Source organism: Coturnix japonica, chromosome 3, assembly GCF_001577835.2.
Source record: "Coturnix japonica isolate 7356 chromosome 3, Coturnix japonica 2.1, whole genome shotgun sequence".
Lineage (NCBI taxonomy): Eukaryota > Metazoa > Chordata > Aves > Galliformes > Phasianidae > Coturnix > Coturnix japonica.
This window is the reverse complement of record NC_029518.1, coordinates 17,316,642-17,333,289: the sequence shown is the minus strand read 5'-3', so window position 1 is coordinate 17,333,289 and position 16,648 is coordinate 17,316,642. Positions and strand designations below refer to the sequence as shown.

Below are 16,648 nucleotides of genomic sequence, written 5' to 3'. Positions count from 1 at the left end.
CTTCCCATTACCTAAATATCATTAGCATGACAATATCACAGAAAAGGCTTCAAATTCATACACATACTGGACCTGTACTACAGATTCATGTTTATTATATGGCTCAAAATGCAGATACTGTTGTATACAGTTGCCAAAGGAAGCGTATTCATTAACACTGCTTAAATAGAAAGCCTGGATGCATTTTTAACTCCTACTGTACTCTCCTACCTCTCCAGAAGTGACTAACAATGGCTTCAAGACCACCTGAGTCCATAGAACAGTTTACGATCACTTTATAGCTTAACAGAATTAAAGACTATTATGTACATTTTACTAAACATCCAATCACATTATGATGAACATGAACATCTACATTTTCTTTTGACTGAGTGTCCAAATGTGGGCACAGCCTCTGGCTTCAATGCAAATGGCCAGAGAACTGTAAACCTGTGGTAACATTTGTGCCTTATGAACAATTACACATATGGATGGCTTCTTGCCCATCCTCAAGATGGTTTCTAAACCCTCTCACTCTTTAAATATGCACAGTGCATGTGCAGTTCAAGCATATGTGCAGGACACTACTCTGAGGTCATCTCTGTGGATTAGATGACACCAAATAAGAATGAACAGAAAAATGGATTTATCAACAAAGATCAAGCCTCCAGATCTCAGTATAAAGTAATACAGTAATCTTGAAAAAAACAATTCAGTAACATTTTGGTAAGAGTATCTGAGATAAATGTCACACAGTACAAGTTTATCTTTCTTCAAGTCAAAGTCAAGTGGCAATCTGGGCAGTCTGAGCATTAAGTATTAGAGCAGCCTCCACTGTCTACTCTAAAGCTACTGTGATAGCTGCAATCTTGGTGAGCAATTCTTCACTTAAATTTTCCTTGCAGAAAAAAAAGAACAAAAATCTTTGATATGTGATGCTGAAGTCATACACTCCACGTACACGAGGGTCTACCTCTAATTCTATCATACTCACCCCAGTGAATTAAAACGATTTTGTGGCCCTTATGGAAACTGCAAAAGTAGTGCTTATAATATTTAGCACTAGGAGACTGATTCCCAGAAATCAAAAACGTAATAATCTCTAGTATGCCTGAAGTAGTCCTGATTTTGTTTTTAACATGTGAAATCATTCACAAATGATTTGAACATATTACCTCAAGTTAACATTCTGGAGATTGTAGAAAGAACAGTACAATTCCCCCCATACCCTCTGAACACTATCGTGTTGACAGTATTGAAGGCATTTCCTTCTTGTCTGCAAATTAATCTTGTCTACAAAACATGCTAAAAGTTTTTACAGTTACTCTTCATTCAGTGCTCAAGAACTGGCAAAATAATATAGAAATACAACTCATATGTAGCATAAACATTAATTTTTAATGGTTATGAAGATGAATATAGATTTCTTCTTGGTATCATTTTTCTCAGGCAGCATTCACATGAAATCAGTTCCACATTTGATTCCTCTACTTCCTTTAAAAACATTGAAGCTTTTCTTCAAACTTGTTTAAAGAATGACATCATCCATGCAACAGATTGCAGCATCTGCCTCCACAAGTGCAAAAAAATATTATATTATATTATATTATAATATAATATAATATATATTATATAATATAATATAATATAATATTAATAATATAATATAATAATATAATATATATTATATATTATAATATTATATTAACCACAAAAGCTAAGGACTTTATTGTCCTCTTACAAAATTTTAAACAGCTGTGATAAAACAGTGCATGTCAAACTCCTTCCATATTAAGCCAATCTGTTCACAACATAACTTTCAACATAAGGGTGACATACCTATTTTATTGAAAGCCCTATGGCAATTATTAAGAAAAAATACAGTTTTCCTCCTGCCCACATCAGCTTATCTCACCACCAAATACTGTACCCTAATATATTCCTTTGTGTTACCTTTTCAGCACCTCTGAGGGTCATTCGAATATAGTAGTGCAAGGCCTGAAATTCTATGCAGATACAACAAACACTATGGAAAATAAAATTTTACACCATTACAAACAATGTGACACGTAATCGCAAGTATTTGCATACTGTATTTGCAAATCAAGAGTCCCTAATTTTTTTTTCTGTATTCGAGGCCTATTGCCCTCAGAAAGGATAATGCATTGTTTTTTCTTGTTTCTAATTAGTAATTTAAGCATATGTTCAGCATTTAACTCTAAATGTTTGTCTTTTCCCCAAGCTCTAAGACAGCTGTCCAAGATGTGAATGCCAGAAAACATTTAAATATCAACATCTGTTGAATTATGTTAATTTAGTGCAATATAATTGGGCATGAGTTGGAATTGATCAAAAGTATATGAATTACACAAAGGCAAATCTAAACCAATATCTTAGTGTACAAACAAGTCACCAAGGAACATTGATGGAATAGAACTAAAAAATCTACTTCTGTTAAAAAATAAATTGCTAAAACTACAGCTTTTTTCCTCAAATGACATGATTTCCTGCTTTTAGAAATGAATATTTATAGCAGAATATTTCAGAATAGTTTTGAATATACATTTTCTGTTATGATTTTTAATCACAGAACACCTGATAAAAATAAGTAATGCTCATCTTTGTGTGACTATGTAGTATAGACAGAAAAGAGGTTCCACAAAAAAATATCATTCTGTCATAGGAGAATATTGTTTCACAAATTCTAAAGCAAACATTCTTTTGTTCCTTTTTCATCTTTTGACAACATCATTAATAATCAAAAGATATGGGTCCTCATGTAGTCTGAAACAATTTCAAAAGCATCTTTTTGACTTGAGCAATAACCATGGCCTTGAACAGATACTTCCATACAGGGACAGGATAGCTTACTCAGCTCCTCTGTTCATTACAGGTATTTCTGAACACATATTTGTTTTCTGAGCATGACATTCACTAAATATAGTCTGTACAGGACAAACGCAACTTGTTGATAAGTGTTGCAAATACAGTTCTGTATTATACCCACACTTCTAGATTATACTAATGTAGGGACAGTTTAAAATCACTGCATCCACTTTCAAAATTTTCTTTTAGTGGAGGCTGAGAACACAAAGCAACAGTGTAAAAATCTATCAAAAATATCTAACATAGTAGCTTAATAACAGAACATGGAATACGTTTATAAGGTTGGAAATGTTCAACTTTGATATTGGTTCCCTACTTTGTTTCTACTGTGAAAAAATGAGAAAGTACAGCCAACTGAAATGCATTTGCTCCACTGTAACAGACTAACAGTTCAATTCATTCAAGTAAACAGCCAGCACAACTTAATGATTTTCAACTGATCATTCAGGCCTAGATCTAGATAGGTGATCCAGAAGCTTTTTATCAGTCTTTAGCCTACTGTCTATCAACAGGCTCCAGGAAAAAAACATCTCTACAGCTGGATTCCTCCATCATTCCCCTTAGTCTTTTCACTTTCATGTTTTTAATAGTACGTTTGACGAACAATTCTTGAAACAAACTCATTTTCAGGTCAAGTTATAATTCAGACAATAATCTGAGAAAATGAGATATAACCGTGTGTACGAGAGAGAGGGGGAAAAAATTCACCAAAGCTGACACTGAACATTAAACTAATTATGCTTCCTAACTTTCTGCATCCATTCACCATAACAACTTCACTAAGTACAAGGTGTCTGTACATGTAGGAGCTAATGCAAAATTTGAATTTTGATAACAAAGAAGAGCAGGTAGGAAGAAGCTAAAGAAGCATGGACTGATGGCCTCTTTTCTCTACTAATGGATGATACTAAAACATCAAAAAGCCTTGACAATACAAAGTCCCAAATCCAAAAACATCACGCCGATTACTGCCCTCTTCTTCCTTTAGGCTAGGACAGTTCTTGAATGACATTTTTCACACAGGCTGAAATGTGTTATTAAACTAAATGACTACGATTTTGAAATAACAAAGAAAATAAAGAAAATTCTACATCATATGAAACAAGCTACTCACATTTTCTAAAATTTCTCTCCTTACAGAAAATCGCAGTTGGAAGAGAAGCCACACTGCCTATGCTTGTCACTAAGAATTTTAGTTAACACGCACCTATGGATACTACTATCCAGGGATTCCTCAAATACTAGCAAGAACTTAGTATAAAACTTACACAAACACTTCAATTTACAAGAAGAGAAAAATGAAATCCCATTTCCTCCATGCATAACTATTCATCCTTATGTTCGAAGAAAACAGCTTTCATGTGCCTGTGTGGTATGAAGACAGAGAGGATCTAAATTTTTAGATCACCCTAGTACAAATTATTTCCCCAGTATGAGTAATTTTATGATTACACAAAAACTCACGCTGAAACAAATGAGTGCTGGAAAACCAGAAAGAAAAAAGGCCTGTTCTGATTGCAATGTTGTTTAACAACAGACTAAAAAGTTAAGGGAACTTCAGCTCATGTTTTGGAGCACAAACTGGAGAAACCTTCAGTCTGGCAACTAAGAAAAAATATAGCTAAAAACTGGTGTGAGAAACAAGCACAACATGCTGAAATTCAATTATATGAAACTGAAAAACTTGCTGTCAATTAATACAAGGTAAGATTCAAGGAAGATACAGAAGTACACCAGTTCTGGAGGTCCTCTGTCATTCTGTTTTTTCTATCTTTCTTTCTTTGTTTTTTAAAATAAAGACCAATTAACTCACTGATAGTTAATACATTCATTTACTGTTGGAATTTAATTTTAAATATATTTTTTTCACTATTATTTAGCAGCTTACTTAAGTAGAGTATCTTAAACTATATTAGCTTTTAGTACAACAATAACGAAATTCTGTTTGTGGTTTTGTTGTTAAAACTTAGCTTTACATTACAGATGCAATCAAAGAATGTATTTTTCATAATGTAGTTGGAGTTGAGTTTAAATAATGTTACACTTTAAAGATAGTGACTAATATTAATTTTATCAATGGATATTTCATCCAAGAATGAATATAGGATCTTAAGTATTTCCTTAAGTTATTTTTTTCCAAAGTACAACATACCAGCTATCCTTTGAAATAACAACCAAACTGCTCTCCCCTCTTCCCGCATAGGCAACTCTTTTCATGACCTTAAAAATAAGGTCATTGCACAGAAAACTAGATCAGAAATTGCCCTCTTTCAAAATGGCACCATCTCTTCTCAAAGAGAAAAATTGCAAACTGATGAAATAACATTGTCCCTGAGGGTGATGACAAGGGAAGAAAGCAATGTGTCCTCAAACATTCACATAATTTAATCTGGAACTGCAAATATTATTAAGCACCAATCATAAGCGTAGAGTTAGTGCTTCATGGCACTCCAAAGACGAGATAAAACTGCTTAGTTGTTAATTTCTAATGATGTAAACACATTTGGATTTTAATATTTTATCTGACTCTCCTGCATGATTGATTAGCTCTGGGGTTATAACACATTAACTTATTACCTTTAATAGTTGTACACTTAAATTAAAATGTTTAAACATTACCTTTTAAAATATTTTTGTTGGAAGTATTTCTTCAACTGATGGTAAAAATGAACCAGGGGTAAACCAGTTATGCATTCCTTAGTTTTACAGCAATGCATCCATATGCACATTTTCATGTATAATTAAAAAAAACCAAAAAACAAAAACCTGGCTGAATTTGCCTCCTCTGGTATTGTAATTTCATTCTACAAAAGCTACATTAAACAATTACAGTACTTGTAATTAACCAGTAGTCTAATGTACAGTTTTCTTATCCCAATCTATTAACAGCTGCTCAAAAAATGTAGTAATTAATGGTTTCATTTACTTTTGGCAAACCTGCAAGACGACAAATAGTTTTGTATCTACTGCAAATTAGGACTCTTTCCCAAACAACAGATGACACGGTAGAAAGAGGGAGCAGACAGAATACTTGCACATCTTTGTTTCTTTAGAAGATCAAATAAAGAGCAGCTGTAATTCTATGTGACACATCTGTGAGAAAGAAAACACTGTCTTTGTATCACCAGATGAAACTGAACAAGTGTTATACAAACATACAAACAGGGGTCTCCCTTCCAAACTGGGAAAGGCTGAAATTCGTATTGCTATTCAGAGGAAAAAACACTTTTGAAAACCTCTCATCAGCTTTGGTGCTACTTTTCTTCTAAAAACTTTCTTTAAGACAATACTGTTAGTCATGATAAATCAAACAATCAATCACAGACATAAAATACTCGAGGGACAACACTTTGTACCAACACAGGGCATAAATTTAACCTGGATAGGGAAGAACTATAAAAAAAGCAAAGAACTTGCAGAAAACACAGGAAGTTGTGATTAACACTGTTTTAACTGACACTCATCATCATTTAGTATAATCTAACATTTCTTTCATGTAACACTTGAACTACTTCCATAGCCCTCTTCCATTAAGGTCTCTAGTGGAGAAAGCTGCTTTTTCAGCCTATTTTGTCTGCCATTGCAAGAGCATGCTTTAAAGCCATCTTGACAACTCAGAACAAAAAAGCAACAAGTGGCCATTGGAAGAATGGCACATAGTCTTCCTTTTGTGTTATGGTAACCACTAAGTAGGTGCTGCTGCTGATTCTTAAGTAAATATTAAGGTTCCACCTCAAGCTGTGATCTACTTTGTAGCCACAAGAAGTGGATACCTAGTTCATCCTAAGCTACATTGACAAGATTGTTAGCATTGCATCAGCTACCTTGTTTAACCCTAACTTGAATAATTCTATACCACTTTGAAATCACTTTTGTGAGTAAGAATTTGTTCAAGCCAGGACTGAACTGTATAGGAACTACAAATAGTTTTTTTTCCTTTTAACAATCACTGGGGGAGCATTTGAGTGTGGTGAGCCAACATGGTGTCATCAAGATCAACTAAAGAATTTGCACACAGCAGAAGTCTGGACATTATTTTCTTTTCAATTTCTCCATCCGTGTGTGTGTCATAAATTCTTACAGTACAATAAGAAAAAATAAATATGTAGATAAAATAATGATCGATACTTAACATGAGCACGTTGTAAAAAGCAATAAGGCACAAGACCATTATGCATAGTAAAGGAAACAATTATATGAGCTTAACTTATTTAGTAGTAGTGGTTTCCCAATCTGAAATGTTGTTTCTAGATTACGGCATAAATAACTAGTTAGAGTATTGACTGTATAACCAAAAACATAACTTTAACTTACTTATGCATTCTGATTATTCCATCAAATAAGAATATAGGAGCACTTCCTAGCTTTACAGAATATTGTGAAGACAAACACATGAAAAATTAAGACATGCAGATAGTTATGTGACAGAGGTCCCCTAAATACATAGCAATATATCACTTGTTGAGAACAGTGATGTTATAGTAGCCTAGCAAAATACAGTTTAACTCTGTTTCAGTGTTCTTCACATTGTTCATTGCATCTTCCTTAGGTACAACTCATTTTTCTAAAATTTTACAAAAGTGACCTAAGAAAACTCGTTTCACTTCTTGCTGGGAGCATGCAAACAAAGAGCACATGCTCAGCTATGGCAGTTCAGCTGCCAAGCAACAACTTGTTAACTTGCCATAACTCAATCATATTCAATTGTTTGCCTGCCGCCTCAGGCTACAGACAGACATTTGGTCTGCTAACAACTGCACCAGATGAAGACATTACTATCCCAAGCTATTTGTTATCACACATCTGCTAGAGATTATCATCTCCACAGCTCTGCCGGGGGAAGAAATCTTGTGAGCACTCCCTAAAATGGTTTGTACATATCCAGCCAATTTAATTTAAATAGGTGAGTTGAACTAACCAGGCTGGTTTTGCCCAAAGCGTATTAAGAAAATAGAGACAAAAAACCTACTTTACTGGCAAAAGACTATAGCATGAAAACAAGCAACTGGGAGCATTAACACCTTCAAGCAGTGTAGTGGGATTTGGGAAGAAATAGTTCCTGTCCTAATGCAAAGAAATAACGTAAACAGAACTTTTTGAAGGCTATGTAGGAGGAATAAACATACACCTTTAAACCAGAAATACGTAGCACTATTTATGTAATTTCAGTAATAAGTGACAGAAGAGCTTACTTGTAAAGGTGACATAAATAAATATGTGTATTATAAATACACAAATACAGAAGATCACATGTTGAATTGAATCAGCATCATTAAATTTATTCAGTTTCAACATGTATTATGGTGCAGGACTGTCCCTTCCTAAAATTTTGTTGCTCAATAGCATTATTAACAGTTCTCCACAATCATAAAATCCTTCCAATAATAAAGCTTGCTATTAATTTGCATAAGATTTGCTTATAATTATTGATTTTGAGAGAAGAAACCTAATCCAAGCAACATAGTATGGTAAATCTTACCCAGAAAATATAAGCAGTACTCCACTACGGATAGAATGGTTTCAGACCACTGCAGTGTTTAGAACTATGCACCTTATTGATGTATTTACCCAATAAATTATTCCACAGGTCACCAATCTAACATAATGCAGGTGCTTACATATCATCTACTCGCTGAGACAAGAACTGTGTGCAGTCACCCAACAGGGGCAAGGAACAGTCTAAGCAAGCATAAAAAAACATGCGTGTATACAACTATCTTATACACATTCCAAAAAAGAAAAAATATTTAAAGAATAGAAATAGAAAGATAAATTTCACCACTAAAAATGCAGTTTTGTGAAAATTATGTAAAGAAACAGATGGAGAATTTAAATCTTGCAGTAAGAGAGTCCGATTAAACTATATTCTAGGTAAATACAATAATTCTATAGAATTTCCAATCCTTACTCACTGTTGTTATTCCATCAGCACATTTAGCAGCTGAACAGCAATACAATGTAATGTTACAACCCTTACTTGTGTACTCTTCCGAATTACCTTCAATGCATCAGTTAGTTTAAATAGTCTAAAACACAAACTAATTTAATGTCAGTTTTAGAATGCTTCAGACTCTCAGGTGTGAGTGAACACCTACATTCAGCAAAAGAATGCAGATAACTGCACATGAAGAGAGAACAATACAATCACGAAACATTCACTTCAAGGATGCTTAATTCTGAAAGGATCTAAAATTTGATCTGCTGTGACCTCTTGGCACCTGTATCTCTTAGTGGTGTTTTTTTATTGCAATTTTCATTGCTGTTGTTTTTGTTTTCTTCTTTGTTTTCTGATCTAAAACACAAAATTCTAAATAACAGATTTCTATTTTAATATTCCATACACAATGAAACGGCATATTTGTAATAAGGCTGAGAGAACCATTTTAAGAACTATACTAATATGCACCATTAAAACTAATTTTTGTAAGTACTTTGTTAAGTAAAAATGTTTTCTCTGTAGATGTCATCAAGTGATGAAAGTAAGTTTAACACAGTAGAAACAACAATTTATAAGTTTTAAAACAGACAAACTTCAATATTAACCTTAAATAAATCTTACATTTCTTGGATTCATAAAATGCCTTGGCTTGGAATGGACCTTAAAGATCATCCATTTCCAACTCTCTGCCATGGGCAGGGTTGCCACCCACATCACACGACACCATGAATTTAATTTATAAAAGAAGAAATACCAGACAAACAATTGTGAATTGAATGAGGGTAGATATTATGAACATATGATGACATCAAATATGTATTTGTCACATGCTGTTCCTATATATGCAGAGAAAAATCTATTTTGCTGAGAACAGCTTTTGATAGTAAGTGAAATGTTACAATAAAGAACACTATAATTTGTAGGAAGAAAGCAGTCCCTAGGACGTTTATTGGCCTAACAGAAAAAAGGACTGCATGTAGTGCAAATCAAATTCTTCTTTGCAACAGATAAACTGTGGCAAGCCTGTTAAAATTAGTTCAACGTACAGCTTATAAGTACTTTCTTGATATTCTAACAGTTGTATCCTCATAAAAAAAAATAATTAACATAAAAGTCTGAGAACTTATTTTCCATTCATTCCTAAGAACTAACAACAAGGGTTCTATGGTAGACAGAGAAAACTTCCTGCTTTTCTGAAAAACCACAAGAAATTATTGTGAAATAACCTAATAACAACCCAGCAGGTGATTTTGCTATTTTTAAACATACTACGGTATGATAACATACCCTGGTACTATGTCTATTGCAATAATAGTTTAAGTAAGTCATTGTTTAATAACACAAAACATATTTTAGAGAAAACAACAGTCTTCAGACTTGCATTTGCTTTCACACAATCCTAACAGGTATTTATTTCAAAATACGGTCTATCAACCTACTGCTGATTTGTATGTGAAGAGAGGTTGAAGATCACTCCTCGCGCTTACTGTTATTTAAACAAATAAAATAAAATTCTCTTCTAACTGCTTGTGTAGATATCAGCCACTTTGAGAGGACTTCATTGATCACAAAAATAATGATGAAAGTTATGATTCTGAATTCCTCAAACAGTGTTCTGAGGTTCTAAAGCACAGAAAAGGTCCTTGAAAGACTTCAAATATAATCTGCTCCTTAACATCCTTAATAACTTGAAACTTATTCTGTCAGTTTCAAGTAAGCAGCTTGATAGTGTGTACTTACAGTGAAGATTCTTATCTAATGTGGACTCAAACCAATATTCTGAGCAAAAATACAGTGTGATAAAAATTTTTGCTAGAAAATGTATGTAAAACTTTTTAGATATTTTTTCTTAATAAGAAAAACATTAAATAGGCAAAGCCATCATTTCCAAAGATGAATAACCAGCATTTGCCCAACCAGCATTTTAAAAACTGTGTAAACAAAATTTGAATACAGATTCATATTTAATATGCACATTTTAGAAGGAAGTATTGTACTCACTTTCCAGTTATTCATCAAAGCAATTATTTAATAATGCGAAAAACTTATTTCAGGATGATTATGTATATACTATAATATGCTTGAAAGACTGGTGCATTGACTCACACAAACCCATAGTATTTTGCAATGATACAAATCTATGATAACTTTTCAAAATTATTTCAGGACATCATGTTTACACAATTACCATTCTGAAAAGTGCTGTGCACAAACAGTGAAACATTCCCTCAGTTTCTCACTTTTGAAAAAGTACTCGAATTATAAGAATTCTTTTGTCAGCCTTGTCTGATTTCAGCAGGTAATGTACACAAAAGCCCCTCTAGGGGCTTTTGTAGGCTAATGCCCATCAGTTCAGTATTTAACGTCTTATTTTGAGGGGGAGGAAACAAGCTGGAGGATAGAACTAGATTTGTATGATTAGTCTTCATGTTGAGATTCCTGTTGATGAAACATGACTTAAGAACAATTGAAGTGTTATGGTATTTATGTTGACTTCTTGAATTCAAAAGTTAGCATGCATAATGGTAATTTCATACATTTTCAACAATTAACTTAGATGCCAGAAGCACAAACCTTGCCTCAGTATCCATTTAATTCTCATGTTTATTAAAGAGATTGAGTTTATTAAGTGTAGTTGGATACAGACACCGATAAAGTCTGTGCCAGCAAAGATTAGGTTATACAAAAGAGACTGTTTAAAGTAAATTACAAGCACAAAAAACACTGAAAATATCCCAAAATATAAACAAAATTTATATTAAAAAAAATGGAGAATTAATAAATCAACAACTGCATTAACAGTTGTAAAGACAGCTGATAATAACCAGAACTTACCTGCTAGCTGTTTTTACAGAGCTGTTCTTCTTGTGTCCTCTGTCTGACCGGTTGTCTCGCAAGAGCTGAAGACATTAAGAAAACTGCTAAGAACAGTTTCATAAGCAGTGCCTCGATTTGTCTCTTAGAAATGCTACTCTTTCCTGTCTTTTGAATAATCCTTCAATAATGTTTTCACCCTGGAGCCTAAAACTGATGGATGCCTAATAACATTTTATGGTAATAACTAAGATTGCAAGATACATTCACAAACACACACCTTATTATAAATTACCAATTAATTAAAAATGAAAAAATGAGCATTCTAAAAGTACATTACAAAGCCACTCATGATGTCACACTTTATTTATCTCAAAAACTTTTCACTATTTCCATACTCAAATCTTTAAATGTTAAAATCAAAAGTGTTGGGGAAGACTTAAATTATGAAAAAAATATATTCAGGTCGGTGCTTGTAGCTAAGCAAGTATGAAGCAGTTGTAAATTTCTCTAAGCCCCAGGAGTTTTTATAATTTGAAAGCTGCAGAAGCAACAAAAACACATTATTAAAGCTTCCCACCATAGTGGTGAAGCAGGGATAATGAAGGAACTACTTAACTGTCTCAAGTTCTGGAACAAGCTTTGATTAACTCCCTTTTAAACACACAACAGAAGACTTTTCGTTAGGATCGTCTCCAAAATTCAGAATTGTATTTCCAGCATTTTGATATTTGTCAAGATTGGTAAAGTGGCAGTTAATAGCAAAGAAATCCTGTTAAAAAGTTGTAGTAGTGAAAACAAAACTCAACAATATGTAAAAAGCAGAGCTATTCGTATATTGAACAAAGTATTGAATGAACTTAAAAGTCCACGGGAAATTCTTGAGTGTTAAGACTTGGTCAACTATACCTTCATCATATGTGTAAGTATGAAAAAATTACACCTACCTAAAAATTATGCTTAATTTCTCCCTAATTTTTATTGTGTGTTTCTTGCATAAAGACTGCTCCTTGTCATTTCAGTTATTAAATTTTCAGATGCAGTGAATAAGGGCGTTTTTATTTTAAAAGTCAATCAAAGGATGTGTAAAGAGAACTTATTCTGATACATCATTGCAAGTTATGATTCTTTTTTCTTATGATCAGCAAATCAGGGCACTTGCAAACTCTACTTAAATACAGCCACAATTCTTACCAGTATGATTATTTTATAGTGTGTATTTATCTTATGATTAGATAAAGACAACATTTCTATCATTGTCAATACTGTGGCTGAAAAGTAAATTGAAATTGTATCTTACGAAAATACGGATCACCAGCCAGATTTTAATTACCTATTTTCTAATGTAACAATTTTAATTTCAGAAATTAAAAGAGAAAATATTTAGCCTGCATAATGTACAGTTATACAGTATCGATCTTCACAGTTTCAGGGAGAATTCTATAGACTCTCTCATTTCTTATTCTGGTCTAACAAAAACAAAAAAACACAAAAACAAAAAACACAACAAAACCAAACATGATGCTCCAGAAGCAAATGTATTATTCGACATTAGCTTAACTTCAGACTTCATTAATAGGCTAAGTAAAGAACAGAGTGAATTTAAGACAATCTCTGAAACTGCAGCCCTTAGGAAATGCAAAATGAACATGTAGAATTTAAAATTAATTCAAAGCTACTGTTATCCGAGAAAAGATTATACTTGGAGACAAGCAATGTATTTTAAAAAAACCTCAAAAATAATTACTCAAATTCATTTTAATCTAGTAAATTTTGCTACTTATAGCACCAAACTTTCAGGAATAGGATAAAGATACCCCAAGGAAATCTTTTATCACTATTAAGACGAAGCACGCACGTTTTTAAAAAGCTGTTCTACTGTGATTCTTCTGCTAAGAAACACATTTCAAACTGATACGAGTTGAAAGTGAATTGTATAAAGCTGTCTGTTTCGATGTTAAGTAAGTGTCAGTCAGCTTACTGTAAGATGTCAGAAGTTCTCAATTGATAGTTGAAACTGTATTATACACTTTTTTCCACTCCAACAGTTTTGAGCAGGTAAAATAGAGAGATTCAGCTTTGCTATGGAGTTCAAAAGGAGGGGGGGGCATGGGAAAAGGAACATGCTGATCTGAACTTTGACTTTCTAGAGTTACAAGTGCTCATGATGGATCACCCAATGATGAACCTTTCAAAAGATTCCATGCACCTTATTTCTTTCTGATGTCTTAAATCTATTTAAATTTGTAAGCACACAAGTGAAGTGGTACAGATCTAATTTCATCTACTGTGTTACAAGAATTTTTACCAACTGAAAAGTGAACTGTGGAAATGTCACTTCAATGCATCACTGATTTATTCAGTTACTTCTACTTAATATTTGATATTAACTATACAAAACTAGATATAATTTTATAGTTGAAAGTTCTTGGACAGTATGTTGTTTGGACTTTGTAACTGTCTATAAGGAAAAGTATTCCTCCATGTCTGGAAACAAGCTAAAGAATTAAGTGTTATGTCTCTAACAACTAAAAATAAACATGCTTTCACATTCCCTTGAGCACATTTCTACGTTTGAACATTTTAGGAACTCTTCTGTAGAGGACCAGTAGATAAACCTATAGTTTATCCTAACCAACAGCTGTATCATGGCACTCTTTCCTTGGCTGGATACAAAGGAAATTTATCAGCCCTTTTCTGCTACTGCTGTGGTCTTTCAAAAGAATGAAATTAAGAAAAATTGAAATGAAAATCATCCTGCAGAAGCCTGCCCACACTTGTCACTGTTATGCTTCATTCACAAAAATCAGGGAATAAATTTAGTTTTACCGCATTTTAAGAAAAATAATACTTAGAGATTTTACGATTAACAACACCTTTATTTAATGAAACAAAAATGCAACAAAACAAGAGACCTTTTCCTTCAGCCTGTCAGAAGTTAAGGAAACAACTGAAATTAAGTCTAACTCATGATTTTTAATTAAGTTAAGAATTCTTTGAGAGATGCTGCTATTCATAAATTTTTTTGCAAGGAAATATGAGATTGCACCTGCTTTGTTGATCATTTCTTCAAATATTAGCCTGCTGCCTCTGGCACAGAGGTAGTTAAATTCCTTAACACATCTCAAGTAAACTGGTTTTGATCAAAACAGTTCTTACCTGGCTATGTTCCTTCCTAGCCCCAGGGCTAAACCAATGGCTGTGGGAGAAGAAGAAAAGACAGGTTTAACAATATAACTAACAAAGCACATGCTGTCATATGACCAGCCTGTGCGTGCTTTTGGGTATTTTATTGTCTGCCAGGAAAATACAGCCGTTGGCTACGCTTTATTTTAATGGGATATTTTTATTGAACTCTCAGTCTGCTACAGTCCTGAAAGAATACACTACAAATTTCACTTCTCAGTAGCCACTGGATTTATAGGTAATTATATTTCGTCAGAGAAGGAAAAATAATATTAAAATGACCATATTTTTATATACTAAAATGCAAGTGTTATAAATAAAAATAACCTGATATTTAATCCTGAAGTGTTATTTTTTATTGATCATAGCTGGAAACATTTTTAAATACTTTGGACTATTTGGTAATTGTAACTGTACTACCTCATAAACCAGGGTCTGACTTGGAATCTAAAGTGAAATTCCAAGTCAGTAGAATTAGTGGACTCATATCTACACATAATTACACAATTTTGACTATTGGCAGCCTTATTCCACTTATTTATTGTAACTGTTTGCAATTACAACTGTTGCACTTTTCCTGAAGTTATCAAATATAATAGTTTATTTCCACTTTTTCTGCACAGCATAATGATGCTCATATATCAAGTTTAACTAGTGTACTTTGAGAAGAAGCAAAGCCCATGGTACTGCCTGAGCAATGAAGGCTGCTCCAAAAGTAATGCCCCCAATTTTATTATATTGTATAAAGACATCAGATACAAATGGTGGTGATATCACAGTAGAGGTTGAACCATCCCAAAAATATCTTAGATTATATATTAGTTTTTATTGCCACGTGACCGATGGCAGCAGAGGGGCACTCTGACACAATGGCAGCTGTCATGACATTGCATATGAAGCAAAGGTGTGTCACTGCCTTCTTCCATGTGGATAAAAAGGCACCCACAAACGCTTATCAACACTTGATGAACATTGATGGAGACAGAACAGTGTACGTGAACTCAGTGAGTGTTATGTTTCAGCAGCGGTGACAGTAGGTAATTTCTACTAATGCAGGTATTGAAGAGTGCAGCATGCAGGATTTTGTTTATTTCTGGCAAATATGAATAAGCAATGGCAGTGAAAATGTTGAAAAACAGTTTATTGTAGCTGTGAATTTGTACTATCAAAAAGCATGATTGTGCTCTTTGAATCTACTGTAATTTCTATGGAAATTAATAGGAGATATTACTTTCAGAGCAACGCACGTAAATTTTTAAGTCACAAATCTGAAAGCCTGTTGCTGATAATTAGTCCATCTTCCCATTCCTGTATTTTCCTGTATTGTAAGGAATCATCATACAATACCAGTTGTACCTGGAACCCATGTACTGCTAAATCCTATATTTCTGTTTTCGAGATAATTAAAGGACAAGTGTGAAATTAAAAAAAAATAAAAGACAGCAAGAGAGTTACAAGTATACTTTGACGTATAAATTAGCAGACATTAATATAAGCTGGAAATGAAAGGTGCTCAACAGCTGCACTGAACAGTTCGACTTTCAGATGTATGATTTGGAAATTATACGAAAGTTACCTTATTGCTGTAATTATTCAAAAGAGAATAAATAAGAAAGAACACAACTGACGTTGTCAGCTGGACAGAACAGCAGTTCATATCAATTGCACACTGCCGTAGCTAAATAAATTGAATGACATTCTTTATTTGTGTGTATCCAAACAATTAATGTATTTTCATTAAAATCACAATAAGCTTTTTCCTTGCATGACAACTAATGGTTAAAATTCAAGAACATTATTTTTTATTTTCAAATATTCAAATGATGCATTTCTGTAATTGTTCAC

At 33.3% G+C, this 16,648-nt stretch overlaps 1 protein-coding gene across 8 annotated transcripts in view; it reads right to left on the bottom strand.

Moving 5' to 3' along the window:
- The window catches only part of GPATCH2 (G-patch domain containing 2), a 96,337-nt gene that overhangs the window by 21,298 nt on the left and 58,391 nt on the right, over positions 1-16,648 (bottom strand). For all 8 annotated transcript variants that reach the window (XM_015857261.2, XM_015857254.2, XM_015857257.1 and 5 more), the window contains exons 7-8: positions 14,777-14,816; positions 11,639-11,703 (exon numbers count right to left, since the gene is read on the bottom strand). In XM_015857261.2, the coding sequence (XP_015712747.1) occupies positions 11,639-11,703; positions 14,777-14,816 (105 nt within the window). The remainder of the gene's footprint in view (positions 1-11,638; positions 11,704-14,776; positions 14,817-16,648) is intronic.